General features: G+C 38.0%; 1 protein-coding gene across 2 annotated transcripts in view; it reads left to right on the forward strand.

Annotated features, from left to right (window-relative positions):
• The window catches only part of clcn2c (chloride channel 2c), a 193695-nt gene that overhangs the window by 57720 nt on the left and 120378 nt on the right, over positions 1 to 15597 (forward strand). Inside the window, exon 3 of one of the 2 annotated variants that reach the window (XM_055226034.1) lies at positions 3521 to 3571. The exons of the other annotated variant lie outside the window; for it this stretch is intronic. Coding sequence (XP_055082009.1) covers positions 3521 to 3571 — 51 coding nt within the window. The remainder of the gene's footprint in view (positions 1 to 3520; positions 3572 to 15597) is intronic. 2 annotated transcript variants of the gene reach the window in all.

Below are 15597 nucleotides of genomic sequence, written 5' to 3' on the forward strand. Positions count from 1 at the left end.
ACAAAGTACAATCATACAAAAGTTGTTTAAACATGGAACTTATTCATAACATTAAAATTATAATCATTCATATCCATAACATTTTTAAACTGTCAGGAACTTTAATCGTTATAACTGTTAAATGCCATTATTTTGGCCATGATATTCGCACCACAAAATTTCAATATCGTTCCATGCTTAGTAAGTAATACCAGTAGATATATTTTAGTAATTTTATTTCAGTAATTTTGGATGGATTTTGGTCCATCTTTGTTTCACATGCTTGGCCATAGTTGTTTAACTTATTAAATGTAACAAATTACTGTGTGATTGCATTAGCCCAGATGCAGTTTCCATGGTCCTATTACATTACCCTCTGTTTGTGCTGAGGCCAAACAAGCTAGACTTTCACTTGTGTTAGTGTTACATGGGGACTAACCATGACTGCCAAAATCATCTAATTTACTCATCCACTGGGACTAGTATCTAGAAGTTATGCTGTGCTGCACAGGCCAAAGATTTGATGAAAAAGTAAAGAATGGGAGACGAGGGGGCAAACTTAATGGTATGACAAGAAATGAAAAACGACATAATTTTCACATTGTAGAAACAGCCATTTATTTTTGTTGTTTTATTCATGTGCTATGTGGTAATGTGTGCATAATATAAACACATTTGTTAATTGATCTGTCTGTTAGCTGGGCTGGAGAAGCAGTGCAGTTATGCGACATAAGTCAAAGCAGTAGGCCGGTGTTTACCTCTTCACATTTTTGGTTTATAGACTTTCAGTATGCACTATTAATGTTTATGTACATGGGCAGTTATATAAAGTTATTTCAAATCAATGGTCAGCAAAACCAAAAAGAAGCCTCTAGACAACAAAACAAAAACAAATCTACAAACCACATTAATTTCATACATTTTCACCGGAAAATATTTCCCATACTCTCAAAAAAAAAAAAAAAAAACCCAAAACACCCAAAAACAATATACTTGTATACTAAAGGTACACTATGTTTGCCTGCGATCCAAGATGCACACACCTTCAATTCTTTTTCCGAAGATGTGAGTCTGGTCACTGCTGAATCTCTCCATTTTCAGATGGGCGTGATTGACAGGTGTATTAGCCAATAGGCATGGTTCGCCTGTATTGATGAAAAAATATGACAGGAAGGTAGAAAACATCAAGGATTTCTGCAGAATAAATGAGAAAAACTGTTCATCTGAGGGAGAGAGAAATTTATTTGTAAATCATAGGTGACCAATGAGCTCCTTTGTTTCACGTGTCATTGAAAAAACTGATCTGATTGCACGGTCACATTTAACTGGGTTTGAGACACAATGGGGGACAAGAGGACCAGACTATCAGTTTGTATAAAAAATACAGAGGGATAGCATCTGGATTTGCCAGTCAAGCACTGTGTAACTTTTCTTGTGGGGGAATCTGCTGCCAGGGAGGTGTTATTACATTGCTTGGACTTATCCACAGGATCACTTGGTTTTTTTCATAACTGTTTTTGTTGCTCAGAAATACCTTAAGCAACATGGATTCTTGCTATGAATCATGGTTGCCTCTCCGCAGATATGACCTGTAACTTGGCCTGATAGCGTCACTGGCTTGTAGGCATGGAGATTGATAGGTTTGTTGTTGCTTTTAGGCAAAGCAATAGCATGAGCAGTTGCATAGTGCACCTTTAATTCAAAATCTGCATTTAATTGGAATTCGAACATTAATTCCATTAGAAAGCAATGCTGCCAAGTTTGTACATTATTATTCAATTTCGCCAACCCTTCTCCTTCTCTCCTTCGTTCTCTCCCCCTCACCTCTTCATCCATCACCTGCCCCTCAGCCCACTGCAGTAGAATGTGCAGACCTCTAAATGTGTGAGTGTGTGTATTGCTCTAGATGAGTCCCATGCCTCCCGTTGGTTGCCGCGGGTTACTGCTCTGAGGTATTGCTCCCTGATCACCGCTGATCCCCGGGCCTCCCCCTCATCCACACACACAGACACAGCATATATTGGTCCCATCGCTGCAGCAAAATGTCCAAACCCCAGCAAGAAACTTTTTTCATTTGTATTCCACATTCATTTCTCTGGTTGGAAATGTGAGCAGAGTTGGCTGTTACGACTGACTGCCGCTGCTTAAGTCCAATGATTGTCTCGTAGTCTTCTCCAGCTATAACATTATTTCTAGCTCATAGTTAACATAGTTTCTTTCTTGCCTCAAGCTTGAATCGTAAATACATAGCTCCCCTAGACCTACATTGTATTTTTATTTTTTACTTTTGATTGTAGGCCAACAGTGCTGATGATGAGCTCCACTGAGTATTCATAATATAGCCACATTGTTAAGCAGGAAGCAAGATGGCTCATTAGATGGGTGAATTAACCAAATTTTTTAATATGTGATGTGTAAGAGGTCCTTCCAGTGACCTCCCTTTCTTTTTATTTCATAGTAAAGTAATGGTAATTTCAAACATTACCCCATATATGCCAAACACCTCAGATATATAGTTTTAATTATATTTTAGACTTTATTACTAATTTAATGCAATGTTTAATGGGAATTCGAAAAATGTATACTTTGGACTTGAATACGAGTATTAGTGATGGTCTCAAATATTAAAAGTAGTAGCGCCTCTAAGGTTTTCAAAAGTACATAGCAATATCAAGACATTCAAAGCACTTTACAACAACCACGCACATTTTCACACACACAGGGTTAAGTGTCTTGCCCAAGGACACAATGACCGTATTCATCTGTGGAAGCTGGAATGACATCTGTGAGTCAGTGTTCTACCAATGAAGTTTATGTCGAGAGTGGCCAATTATACGAAGGTTAGTGTTCAAATCCCAAACACTACCAAATGAGCTACTGCCTACCTAAACTAGATGCTAATTTCAGCAAGTAAAAATCAGGACAAAATGACCTTTCCTGAACAGATTTAGAATGATGTTTAGCTTTGTCAGAACTAGTATAAGACCACATGGTAACATAAAGAAAGCACTATTATTTTGTTGAAAATTACAGTATCATTAATATTGAAACAGAGCTGATAATGTTAGCATTGTGACAACAGTGCTCTTATAAATCAGCCTGTGTGGATATAAGTTGACCCCAAATGGCCACCAATCTGCAATAGTTTCAGGGCAGGATTTTGCAAATGTCAATTACACCTTTTGCTAAGTGCTCCACCCCATTCATTCTGCTGTATTTGAATACTTTGCCTTTTATTCGATGTTTAATCATTCGCACAGTAGCTGTCAGCTGCAGCCACTGCCACTGTACCCCAATCCCTCTTCCATCCTCCACTGTTCACTTATTTGTTCTGCCGCTGAGTTTGCACAGGGACGACATCCATCAAAAACCCATAATTTCCTCCCGAAACATGAATAAAGGCTATTTTTACTATAGGGGAAAACAAACTTGTTAAAATTGAAGGATGAGCATATAGGACTAAATGTACACAGCGTTCTGAGTGTTTTATAAAACTGTATTTGTGCTGTGTAGTGTTAACTCTGTCCTGTGGTCTTTGCAGGGTCAGGCTATCCCTATGTTCTGGACAGTCCGGCTCGGAAATTTCTCTCTGGTAAAAAGTGTGTCGCACCCTGTCTGCCCCTAACTTCATTGCGCTCAGGCTAAAACGGCTGCTTTGCCTCTCCATTGGTCATTAATACTCAAGTGATCCCCAATGTATATGTTTTTATTCTGTTTAACATTATACTATTTATATAGGCTAAAACATAACCTGTGTTTGTGTAAATCCATACTCCACTACACCTTTTGGTATTCTAGACTCCGCGTTGGTGCATTAAAATCATAGACTGTATATGTACATGGACATAGCTAACCTGCTAGCTGCCGCATTGCAAATAGGACCATGGGCATGCTTCAGGCTCCATCGACTGTGGCTCCAATTCACTTTCTATTGAAAAACTGTTTCTCCTGCATCCATAACTGCTGCTATCAGGCTCATCATTGGTCTTATTATCATGTAGAGCGAGTTAATGGGAAAATTTTGCGGGCCGGAATGGGCGTTAACATTCAACAGCCTGTCTCCGGATTGAGTCTTTGGTTGCTATGATACTCGCGGTGGGAATTCCGAATATGGAACTCGGCTCCAAATTCCCCCCTATAACTGCTAGCTTTGATGAGCTTCATTTGGCTGAAGTCGAAAGCTATGGAACGCTATATCACTTCGTCCACATCTTTTATACAGTCTATGGTAGAGACTCTCCAATGCAGAAAACAACAGCACAGGTTGAATTATGACCCTGTTGCTTGTTTAAAAACCCACACACATTCACACCACATTCACCTTTTGGCTTTGAATGAATCCTGCTCCAGTGTAACAAATCTATGTGCATATCATCGCCATTTGTGTGCCAAAAAGACTAACTCCCCCAACCTGGCCTCATTACAGCTAGCCCCCAGCGCTAATGGAAAGTAATAAAGACATCTCGCTTTAGCCGTGTGTGCGTGTGTGTGTATGGTGGAGATGAATGTGTCTGATTAGCGAGTGCAAGCTGTAGACAACCATGATGATCGATGTCTTGGGCTGAGGCGCTACTTAGGACAGAACAAATGCTTCATGGTCAGTGGCCCTACACACATTGGGCTGTTTCTTTCCCATTAAAATGTGTGGTGTGTGCTCATTGGCTTTTAATGTGTAGTTCCACACAAGATCAATGTGGCACACCTCCTCTGCCTCCAGCTTAAGGGTATAAGAGGATAGAGGAAGTACTGTATGCTGCCACAATTAGAAAGGTGTGCCCTGTGTTTGAATCTTTGGTTGTAGGTAGAGTCCTGTTCTTTTAGTCATGGTTTAGTACTGGTTTAGTTCCAGCTTTTGTATTTTTTTATGTCCGGTTTAGACCTGGCTTAGATCCATTTTAGACACAGTTTAACTCTGGTGTAGACCTGTTTTAGTCCTGGTTTAGTCCTTTTGTAGATTTTGTTTAGTCCTGATTTAGTCTCTATTTTGTCCTATTTTAGTCTTAGATTCAATCTATTCCAAGTTCTTATTTTGTTGCATAGATGTCAAGTCAATTGTTGAAAATAAGTTGACTTACATTATACTTACACCAGATGTCCTCCCAGACTTCATTCTCTTATCGTAGCCCATAGACTGCCGTTCTATTTAAGTTCCATCTCCTTTTGACTGGAGTTTTGAATTGATATCTTAAACTTGTTACAGAACTGTTCTTACTTAATACTTTAACTGTACTCTGAGATTGGTTTGGCAGTGTACAAGCTTATAAAAGTGTAAATGTGTGTGCACGGCCAAGAGGCAGAAGTGCTGAGATGGCATTAACAGTGGAGTGAGTGAGGAAAGGAGAGGGAAGCCAAAATGTTGAGGTGATTTAAGAAAGAGGTAAGGGGCACAGTAATGAAAAGAGAACTTGAATCAGCATCGGGGAGTACTTGAGGTGTAAATAAGGACAGGGGAGGATCAAATACTGCAATGGTAGAAGCTTTTCCTGTTCTCCGGTTTTCCTGATGAAAACCAGCAATAGGCTAATATTCCAGCTAGGTACTCCTGACTATGAACTATAGCTCAAGATCTGGAGAAAGGTTGTCCACACGTTGACTGTTCATAAGATCATAAAATTTAAGATCCAACATATTGTTTTTATGTTATTATGTTGTTTCCTCATCACATAGGATAACAACTTACCTGGAGTTGTGTTTTGTTTCACACGCTTAACACACAGACCCTGCATATTTAGGCTGTGTTCTTCTCTCTAACAGAAAACACTCCTATTCCACCTTGTGATGTCATGTGGTAATTCAGGAAGTGCTCCACTGTGTTTTTAAACTCTATACACCTTCGCTAGAATCATTTGGATCATTTTATCCCTTGAATTGCTAATCTCAACGGAACTAAAGGTAAAACGTAGCTCTAAAAAGTAGCTCTTAAAACTACCGCTACATGGGATCACAAGGTGGTATAGAGCATTTTGAGCTTTGCAGATGTAGAAAGACTAATAATAAAGAATTTAATAAAGGGTTATTAAGACATGTGTGAATGAAACAAAACATAAATCCAGGTGTGTTTTTGATGTGATAATAACATTATAACATGGCTTAATTCTCACAAGAGTGATTTTTGTGTAATATAGGACCTTTCACCTGAAGAGAATAACTTGGGGTTGTTCAAAAATTGATACCCAGCTACCAGTCGATTCTAAAACTAGCATCAAAACTAAATACTTTTTGAAATGAGTATACTTGCAGTATTTATATAGAGTTGCGTGATGTGTGTCTTAAATAAATTAATGCAAATATATAGTATTATATACTGTAATAAGTCATATTTTCAGTAGTAGCAATGTGTGATTTGAAATAGAAAATCTCTCCAGTTATCCCATAGTGAAGATGAGAGATTGAGATGGTTGATGATTTTGCTACTGAGTAATAGCAATTTCACATTTAAATGTTTTAGGTGTTAATCCAAAATATTTATCTATTTTATTTCCAAGAATAAGGCTATATTCTCAGTCACTTGACCACCATTTCAAAACCACTACAACATGGTTAGACTGTGCTTCTACACACACACACACACACACACACACCCCCACACACACACACACACACCCCCACACCCACCCGCGCGCGCTCACACACACACACACACACATAGACACCCACACACATGCAAACACGCACAAACACACACATGCATGCACACACACCCACACCACACTAACTTTGATGGAGTGTTGTTGTCATGATGAGTGCCATCCTCTGGCTCCTCTGGCTCCATTCATCTGGACTGTGTCTGTCTGACGCTCATATATATCATTATTACAGAAATATCACCACACTATTGATTACCTCACTGAGATGTGGCCCCTGGGTTGGACATTGTTCTTTTGACAGATTTTGTTAGTTTAATTTACCAGATATGAACATTCTTAGGGGTTATGTGGCAATATGATTTGTGATGTAGGCTCACAATACAGTGTTTTGCAATAATTGGTACTTTTCACATGGATAAACTTCTATTTATCGTATCACAATTTTTAAATAATGTCACATTCTTTCACTTATACACAGGTACGGTTACTTATGCTCTCTCACCAAAGTGAAAATGTTTAGATTATTTGTTTTAATGTGTTTTCTAAAACTGTTACTTTAGTGAAGAATCTGGACCTGGTGGTCGCCATGGAGATGTTTTTGCTTCGCTAGGAATATTTCACATCATGGCATTAAACATATTGTATATATTCAGTTACAGATGTTACTGTAAGCAGGGTTGTCTCTCCGCAAATCTGACCTGTAACTTGGTCTGGTGGCACAAGCTGTGTTCCATGAGGATAAGTTTAATGCTATACTGTGGAACATTCAATAACATCCATGGAGACAAATGGGTTGATGGGTTACATAGAGCATCTTTTTAAAATGGGAACTGGAAAACAAAAAATTGGCAAGTCCAGATTTGGAGACAGGACTAGGTCTGTGACAATAACAAATTTTGAAGTGCGATATATTGCAATAAATATAGATGATAAACTATAATATTGAAACCAAAAAATAAAACAGTGTTACAGTGGTTCCTTGCTATAACACGGTTCACCTTTTGTGGCCTTGTTGTTTTGCGTATTTTTTTTGGTGCAGTTTTACACTGTATGTACGCGGATTGTGTCCTGATTGGCTAAGGGACTGTAGACCATTGTCAGTCAGTCTCCTCTGTGCATTCTGTTTGCCAAATTTATATAAATGTTCGATCTACACTAGAGCGGAGCAGCACGGTCAGAGGAACTGTGAAATACATGAGAGTCACTATTAAGAGAACAAGAGAAAAATGTGAGAAAATGTTAATGCCTGTCTGAGAAAAGTGTACAAAGTGTGTGGTGAGGGATTTTACAGACTTAAAACATACGTAATATTGTAAAAAATAAAGCTGACTTTGTGGATTTCGCCTATTGCGGGTTATAACATAACCCCCCCGATAAACGAGGGACCACTGTATTCTGTAAATTGGACAAAAAGTTGCAGGAGTGAAGACGTTTTGCTGCTCATCCAAGCTGCTTCTTCAGTTCTGGTTAAATTACTGGTAGACACTTTTTTCTATCTACGCCAAGTAATTAGCTTGTATCTATAATGAGTCATAGAAGTTATTCATTCAACTTTCTTTAACTCAAATCTCATCATATTGCAAAAAACATAACCAGAAACATCCCCAAAAAGAAAATACTAACAATAAATATTGACCCCCAGTAATACTGTCCCATCTAACATATATGAACGATCAGTTGATATAGTAATGATTGTGACAGTCATTGAAAAATGGAGAAACAGCACCATTTCCAGTGTAGGCATAAGGCAAAAATATTATAACAACCACATTACAGGAGGATAGGTTTTAGATGTGTTGACAGTAGACCCATGAAAATAAGGTTTTTGCATTTGAAAGCCATTTAAGACATAAAGCTATAGCTACTGCGAGGAGAGAAGAGCATAAGAAGACAAGATGATCCTCCAGCCATGTGTTTCAGAGCAGCTGTAAAATGAGTTGAAATCCAAAAGGCCCTATTAGACTCAAAGCCTTGTCAGTGGTTGCTGTCTCCAATCAGTGCATTTCACCTTTACCCAACTTCACATCTTTGCTCATTATCGATTTTTATTTTAAAAGAAAAGAAAAGGCCGCCATGGTTGACAGTAAGATCCTGTCCTTTACAGATTCCCATATTTTTAATGAGCCAGACAAAAGAGGGACTTTATCCTTAAGACTGAACAATAGCACACTGTATTTGACAATTAAATGATGGGTGCTGTCGAAGCTTTTAGGTGCTTGGACCACATAACGGTCTGTTTGAATATAAAACTTATTGATGTGACATTTTATTCCAGCATTGTCTGAAGTATGCTCATGTTCAGTGGTGACAAGGTGGTGGCTGGGTTTCTCCAGTGACAATTCATCAACAAAGGTAAATTCAACTAAAACTGGGAAAGAAAAAAGAAAATCGTCCTGACTTTCTTGTTTGAAAATTAATATAAAAAGCCGAAAATGTTGGTTAAGGGTCCTATATTACTCAGAATTGACTCTTGTGAGCGTTAAGCAATGGTAAAATGTTATTCAAAAACATACCTGGAGATGTGCTTTGTTTCATTCACACATGTTTGTGTAACCCTTTAATTAGTCTGGCTACGTCACCAAAGCTCAAAATGCTCTGTTCCACCTTGTGATGTCATGTCGCTGTAGTTTTCAAGTTAACAGCAACGTTTTACCTTTAGTTCAGTAGAGATTGGCAAGGGCTTAAATCATCCTAATAGGCTCTGGGGTAACAGACTAATGGTGGGACTTATAGGGGATCCCAATCTTTAGGATCTGTTCATTTCAAAGAGTTGTTCAAAAGACTGGTTCTTTTAATATTTATTTATATGACTGAAGCCAATGTGAAAACTCATTTTAACTACAAACTAATCAGAGAGGAACAACTATAGCTCAGATGTGTTTAAAATGGTTCAAACTGAGAGTGGGAGTGAGTTTACCCTTTCAAATAATTCATAATCTACATAAATCGTTGCTCTACATTAATAATAATAATTTAAAAACAAACTGTTATTATGATGCCAAATGTGGCATCATAATAACAGTTTAGTTAGTCCCCTGTCACTATCAAAGAATATTGATGAAAAAACTGACAAAACAAGGCAATTCTAATCTCATTATTTTTTTCATCCTAAAACTATCAATTTGTATTAATGAATTCTCCCTTTAGCGTACCCTCAAATTGACTCATCCCTCTTGAGATAAGATGGTAACTACAGTATACGTATGTGTTTATATGGATGTGTTTCAATAGATATGAGTATATAGATGTAAGTATATGCTCGTAACACTCCTCTGCAGTGAGGCGGCTGCTGCTGCTGCATCAGGGGAAATCCTCTGGAGCCTCTTCGCCACAGCGACAAGGGGACACACAAATGTGCTTTAAAGTGTTCGAGTTTGGAGGGAAAACTTTTTGGTGCAGTCAGCAAATACATAAGCTAAGTTCCACACAGGGCTGGGCACCTTGCAGTTTGTTTCCATATGTATTTGAAGGTAAGCAGAGGACGATGTTGAAATTTGGTGTTATGATTATCATGGCCAAAATAATAGCGATTAACAATTATATCAGGATAATTATTAAAGCTGCTGACAGGTTAAAATGTTCTTGATATGAATAATTAGTATTTTAATGTTATGAATAAGTTCCATATTCAAACAACTGTTATAGTAATGTATTTTGTTATAATTGAAAACAACAGTGATCTAGAAGAGATCATCAGGGAGAAAGATTTTTTTTCTGCACATTCTAGTGATATGATTATCCATGTTGGTGATTTTCATGACTATATAAAATGTCCCCATGATCTGCCATTTGCCTGTCTTTAGAGAGATTTTATTGATATGCTCAGAATATTCCACAGTATGGCGTTAAACATGTCTATCTACATGGAGATTTACAAGTGATGGCGCCAGGTCAAGTTACTAATCAGATCTGTGGAGAGGGTGCACTCACAGTAAGGATTTTTTTTTCAAGGTTTTTTTTTTTTTTTTTAGCAATAAAAACACATGCTATTGCTTTGAATGTGTCCATCTTGCATTTTTTTCCTTTCAAATCTCTATGGAGACAAGCAGGTAGTGGACACAGAAAAGTTACACCATGCCCTTTTAAAGAACACATGGTTTACTATAACGTATTAATAAAGTTGATAAATACTACAAAAAAGCCTATGTTGTTGACCAAGTTCTGTAGTTTTTATTTTGAACTTATTTATAACCATGCAGGCGTAGCAAGAAAAGAATTGAACTCGAGAGTTGAAAAATGGTGCCCATTTTTCACAAATTCTAACATGAAGGAAGTCTACTTATTATTTATCATTGTGACTTATCTCTTCCTCCCACAGTTCAAAGAAAATTATTTTTTAGCTGAACTGGTTATTCTGAAAGAGCCAATGAATCTGAGCTTGTATGGTTGTCCTTCCATGCTTTTTGTTTCTAGTTTTGGCCTCTTAACTAAGCCTTATTTAATGAACACCACCATTTCTAATTATGTAAATTCATTTGTGTTACAAAGTAGATAAAAACATCAGAATTCTTTATACATTCAGCCAAAACCTAAAAAGGAGGAAGGCTTGTGGCAGGACACTTTCCTCTCATTAGCTCAGTTTAAACCACACAAATCACCAGCTGCAGCTCAAACAAAACCCACAGTTACACATTTGTTTTGAAAAGCTTTGCCAGTTTTCACAGATTTGAGTGGCTTAAGGATAATGGAGGCAGCTTCAGAACTTGGAGCATTGACTACACAGATGCATGTTAATATGCAATGCTTATGTCGCCACACAAAAAATGACCTAAGTGAGTACACTAAGGTCAAAGTGTTTGACATATTCATCTGATAAGGCCATTTGGATTAACTTAATATCAGCGACAGTCTCCTGCCTCTGCGGTGACATATGAACATAAACACTGAACACTTTTTATTCAGTGCAATTTAACACAACAAATTGTTAAACAAATTCCTCCAATGTCTGATCTCTTACCTCAAACTATATGCTTTTAATGACAGGACCAAAAAACCAAGCTGATATCATATTGAAAGCACATTAGGTTTTAATTAAAATGTGATTTATTTGCAAAGCCCTAGGTTTAAGTAAAACTAGTCCAAGTCCATGGTTGGCCATTTATTTAAAAAGTTTGTTTGGTAAGGTCACATACAAAACAACATAATGCGTCAGTTTTCCTGTCCTGCTCTGGTCAGTACCTAATCATGTGGTCCAAAGGGAACTGAGAAGGCCCCAAGTTTGATTCCTGAGCTGGGGAGGGACCTTGCTGTATGAGGCTTGTATGCACTGTGTCTGGTACTTCCAAAACTTGCACAATAAACTGAGGTATTCCTGACCAAAGCCACCTCAAATCTGGAAAAATCTCCCCATATTAATATACCTTAATGCTGCACTATATGACATTTCTGTCTGCCTGAAGATAAATGGGTTTAATGCCGTACTATGTTGCATTTTAAGCAGCGAAGATTTGGAAGTGAACAGGTGACAGACCCTCCACCAGAAAAGTTGCCAAGTTGCGCACTTAAGTTGCCCAAGTACAACTTTTTAGAAGCAGCAAATACATAATAGCCAATGATAACCATATCCTCACCATGTTAGACTACCTTACATTATACTTCTTGTATTATGTCAAAAATGTATACGAATGCCATATGAGTTAACTTTCTAGCCGTGTAGGCCGTTAAAATCCTTACACTAATTATGACATAGGCTTAGTTCCTCTCTGCTTGGTTCAGTCTCACCTCAGTATTTACAGTATTATACCACCATGGACCCTCTTATCTCTTGTTTAAAAAGCAGAAGGGCTGAATAGACAGATTTGCCTTTATCTCCTCTCATTCCCTCTAATTAAGCTACTAGTATTAAACACAGCCAGGCTTTTTAATTGAATCTCTTTCTTTCTCATGAAGCACAATAATGAGCGTAGCACCACATACACAGAGACTGGAGAAGGCCTTATTGCCATGACTGTGCAGAATCAGGGAATTAATGCAATGCTCTCCCACACTTAGGCCTGTATAGAGCTGAAGGCTTGCATAATAAACCCATGACTGATTTGAATAATTGGGGTTTGCGAGACGAAATGCACAGGTGGGTTTTTTTTCATTTAAAACACTGAACGTTTCAGCAATTTTGAACAATTAATATTTTACAGTGAATACCTTTTTACGCCAATGTACTGTGGCTGATGTCTGCAAAATAAAACCTGGTAGAAGTTATACGATTGGTGCAAGTTTTAATTATATGATATTGTATACATTTTTCTTGGTGAGTATAATAGGTTTTGATTTTATAACCCACACCTAAAGAGCCATTCCCTTTTACATTCTGATTGAGAGAAAATCCTCCATCCTAACGGTCCAACCACAGCTCCCTAATCTGTATCGCGTGTTTCTCAATTGCAGAAGGAGTCTCCTCTCAGAAATTCTTGTATCATTTAGAACAAAATATATACCTTCTTTTACCTGAGATAAATGAGAACTTTGATTGTTGATTCTTTGTTGTTTTTTAAGCAGCCATTTAGTTTTTGTTATTTTGTTTTTGACATGAATGGAACATGCGTCTCTCTGATTGATGGTAAAAGCCAAAGTTAAAACTGTCAACTGGAGAAAACGTTGTAGGAGTGAAGACGTTTCGCTGCTCATCCAAGCCACTTCTTCAGGTCTGGTCAGGTTGCTGGTAGACACTGCCTCATATGACCAGATCTGAAGAAGCTGCTTGGATGAGCAGCGAAATGTCTTCACTCCTACATTTTGTGCACTCAACAGATTTAACTTGGGCTTTTACTATGGATCAGACCTGGGCGACAGACGTCTCTCTGATCAATCACACCCTCTGAAATCAGGGAGTCAGGATAGAGCTCCAGATCCACTCATCTTTGCAATGTTTTTTCAAAGCGTGTTGTTCTGGCTGGACAGGTAATCATAACCCTGTTTAAAATGTGCATACAATTTATGAATGAAACACTTGAGATTGCCTATCAATATCCCACATTCAAAGAGCCATAGTCATAATGTTTATACCTGATTTCAAAACATATTGTTATTTTTATTTTCTCAAAATTCAGTTTTTTTCTTAAGGGTTTGGAGCTTGCTTGTTTCCAGATAGAGATATTATTTCGTTACTGTGAATGTCTCACAGTATGACATTCAGTTTATACATTTCCATGGATACAAGCAAAGGGTGTAAACAGTCCAAGTTACAAATATATGTCCAGATGATAATTCAATAAATGCAAGATGGATAAATGTGATGAGATCTCCATAGTGACAAGCAAATGGCAATATCTCTACCACAAAAGCTCCATATTGCACTTTAAAATCTAGTAGACTGTGGATTGACGTCAAACTACATCAGTCCACAGTCTACTCTGTTTAATATTGATTTTATTTTTATTAACTATTAAACACATCTAAAACCAAGCATCACAGGTCTTCTTCCCATGTACTGTGTGACGGTACACATTGCACATACATTGGCTTCTACCCAGGCCGATGTTATGTAACTGCAGAGTGTGTGTGTGGGCGGGCTGTCTCTTCATATTAACGTCAATATAAAACGTCTATTCCAATTTAAATGTCTTTGATTGATGAACCATTTCTAAAGAATATCAGTCACAACAACATAAGCAGAGGGTCTTACGCACACACACGCGCACACACACGCGCACATAAACACACACAGAAGGGTTGTGCGGGAGCCATCTTGATTCAGGTGCACCAGGTATCTATGGAGACCTAAATTAGTCCCAGCAGGTATGTGGCTTTATGACTGTCCTGGGAGGAGGTGGAGGAGGAGAACAAAGTGAGAGCAACAGATAAGATGTGATTAAAGCCGCCACAGAAGAACAGAGGGGGTAGAATGATGCATGATGGGATATATATGGGAGGGGTGCGAGGGGTTTGCAGCAAAGTGTGAGTCACAAGCAGATTGTACACTGCAGTGCTCAATTTGTCTCTCCTAGGCACCTGTAGCAACAAGAAGGCATCAATTCTAAAAGCATTACTCTATTAATTAATGCAAAGTGCCGTGTTAATGTGCATACATCATTTAGCCCAATACATTTTTAAAGTACTTAGAATGAATTAAAGAGGATTTATTTCCATCTTAAAATGCAGCAACACTTTTTCTTTCCAGTTTTATATTTGAACTAATTGCATCTTGACTCTGAAGGTGTACTATGAGAGATGAGAGATGAGATGCTGTTGCTTTGCCTGAAATGTTCCATTATGCAGCTTTAAAATTATATAGTATCTCCATGGAGACTAGCAGATAACGCACCATGCAGGCCATGTCAGGTCTGTTGAGATGCAAGCCCAATCACAGTATGAGATGTTTTAAAGGTATATTTTTTTTTAGCATTACAAACACATGTAATTGAATAAACGCTCAGTATTCATTGGTTCTGTTTCACATCATGAGAGCTATTTTTTCCCCTAAAAGCTTTTGAAATGTATTTAATCCCAAACAAAATTTCATTGTTGGTAGCATTGCACCAAATTATGATCTGAACAAATTTTTGGACCAGTCAATCGGCAAGATATTATTGAACTGAAAACCAATTTAAACCATGTTACAGGGATAGGATCTTTTTCACATTGGAAAGAGAACATGGTACAGTGTTTTATATTTATTGAAAGACTAAAAGTACAGGAATAGTGGTTCAAAAGGGGCCAACATACGCATAAGGCCCATGGGTGACATGACGCAAAGCACACAAATGTACTAACACATAGCTCTAAATATACAATTATTCTCAGCACTACCTCATGTCTGCAGTCTGTAATAATAGAAGCTTTGGGTTGATCACGGTTTGCTAGCGCTCGTGTTAGACTGTTCCTAAAGGTGTTGATTGCTGCTCAATGTTTGCTGTATGTTGTAGAGTTGAGTCTCTTCTAATTCGCTCACCTCCCGCCCCCGCCTCCTCCCTCCACCTGTCAATCACTCCTCAGCTGTCAATCAAAGCTCTAACGTGGAGTCCAATGAGCCAAGTGCAACTGCATGAAATATTACTGTTTATTTATAGATGTTAGGGGAAAAACATCAAGTTGT

This window comes from Periophthalmus magnuspinnatus, chromosome 13 (assembly GCF_009829125.3).
Source record: "Periophthalmus magnuspinnatus isolate fPerMag1 chromosome 13, fPerMag1.2.pri, whole genome shotgun sequence".
In the NCBI taxonomy this organism is placed as follows: Eukaryota; Metazoa; Chordata; class Actinopteri; order Gobiiformes; family Gobiidae; genus Periophthalmus; species Periophthalmus magnuspinnatus.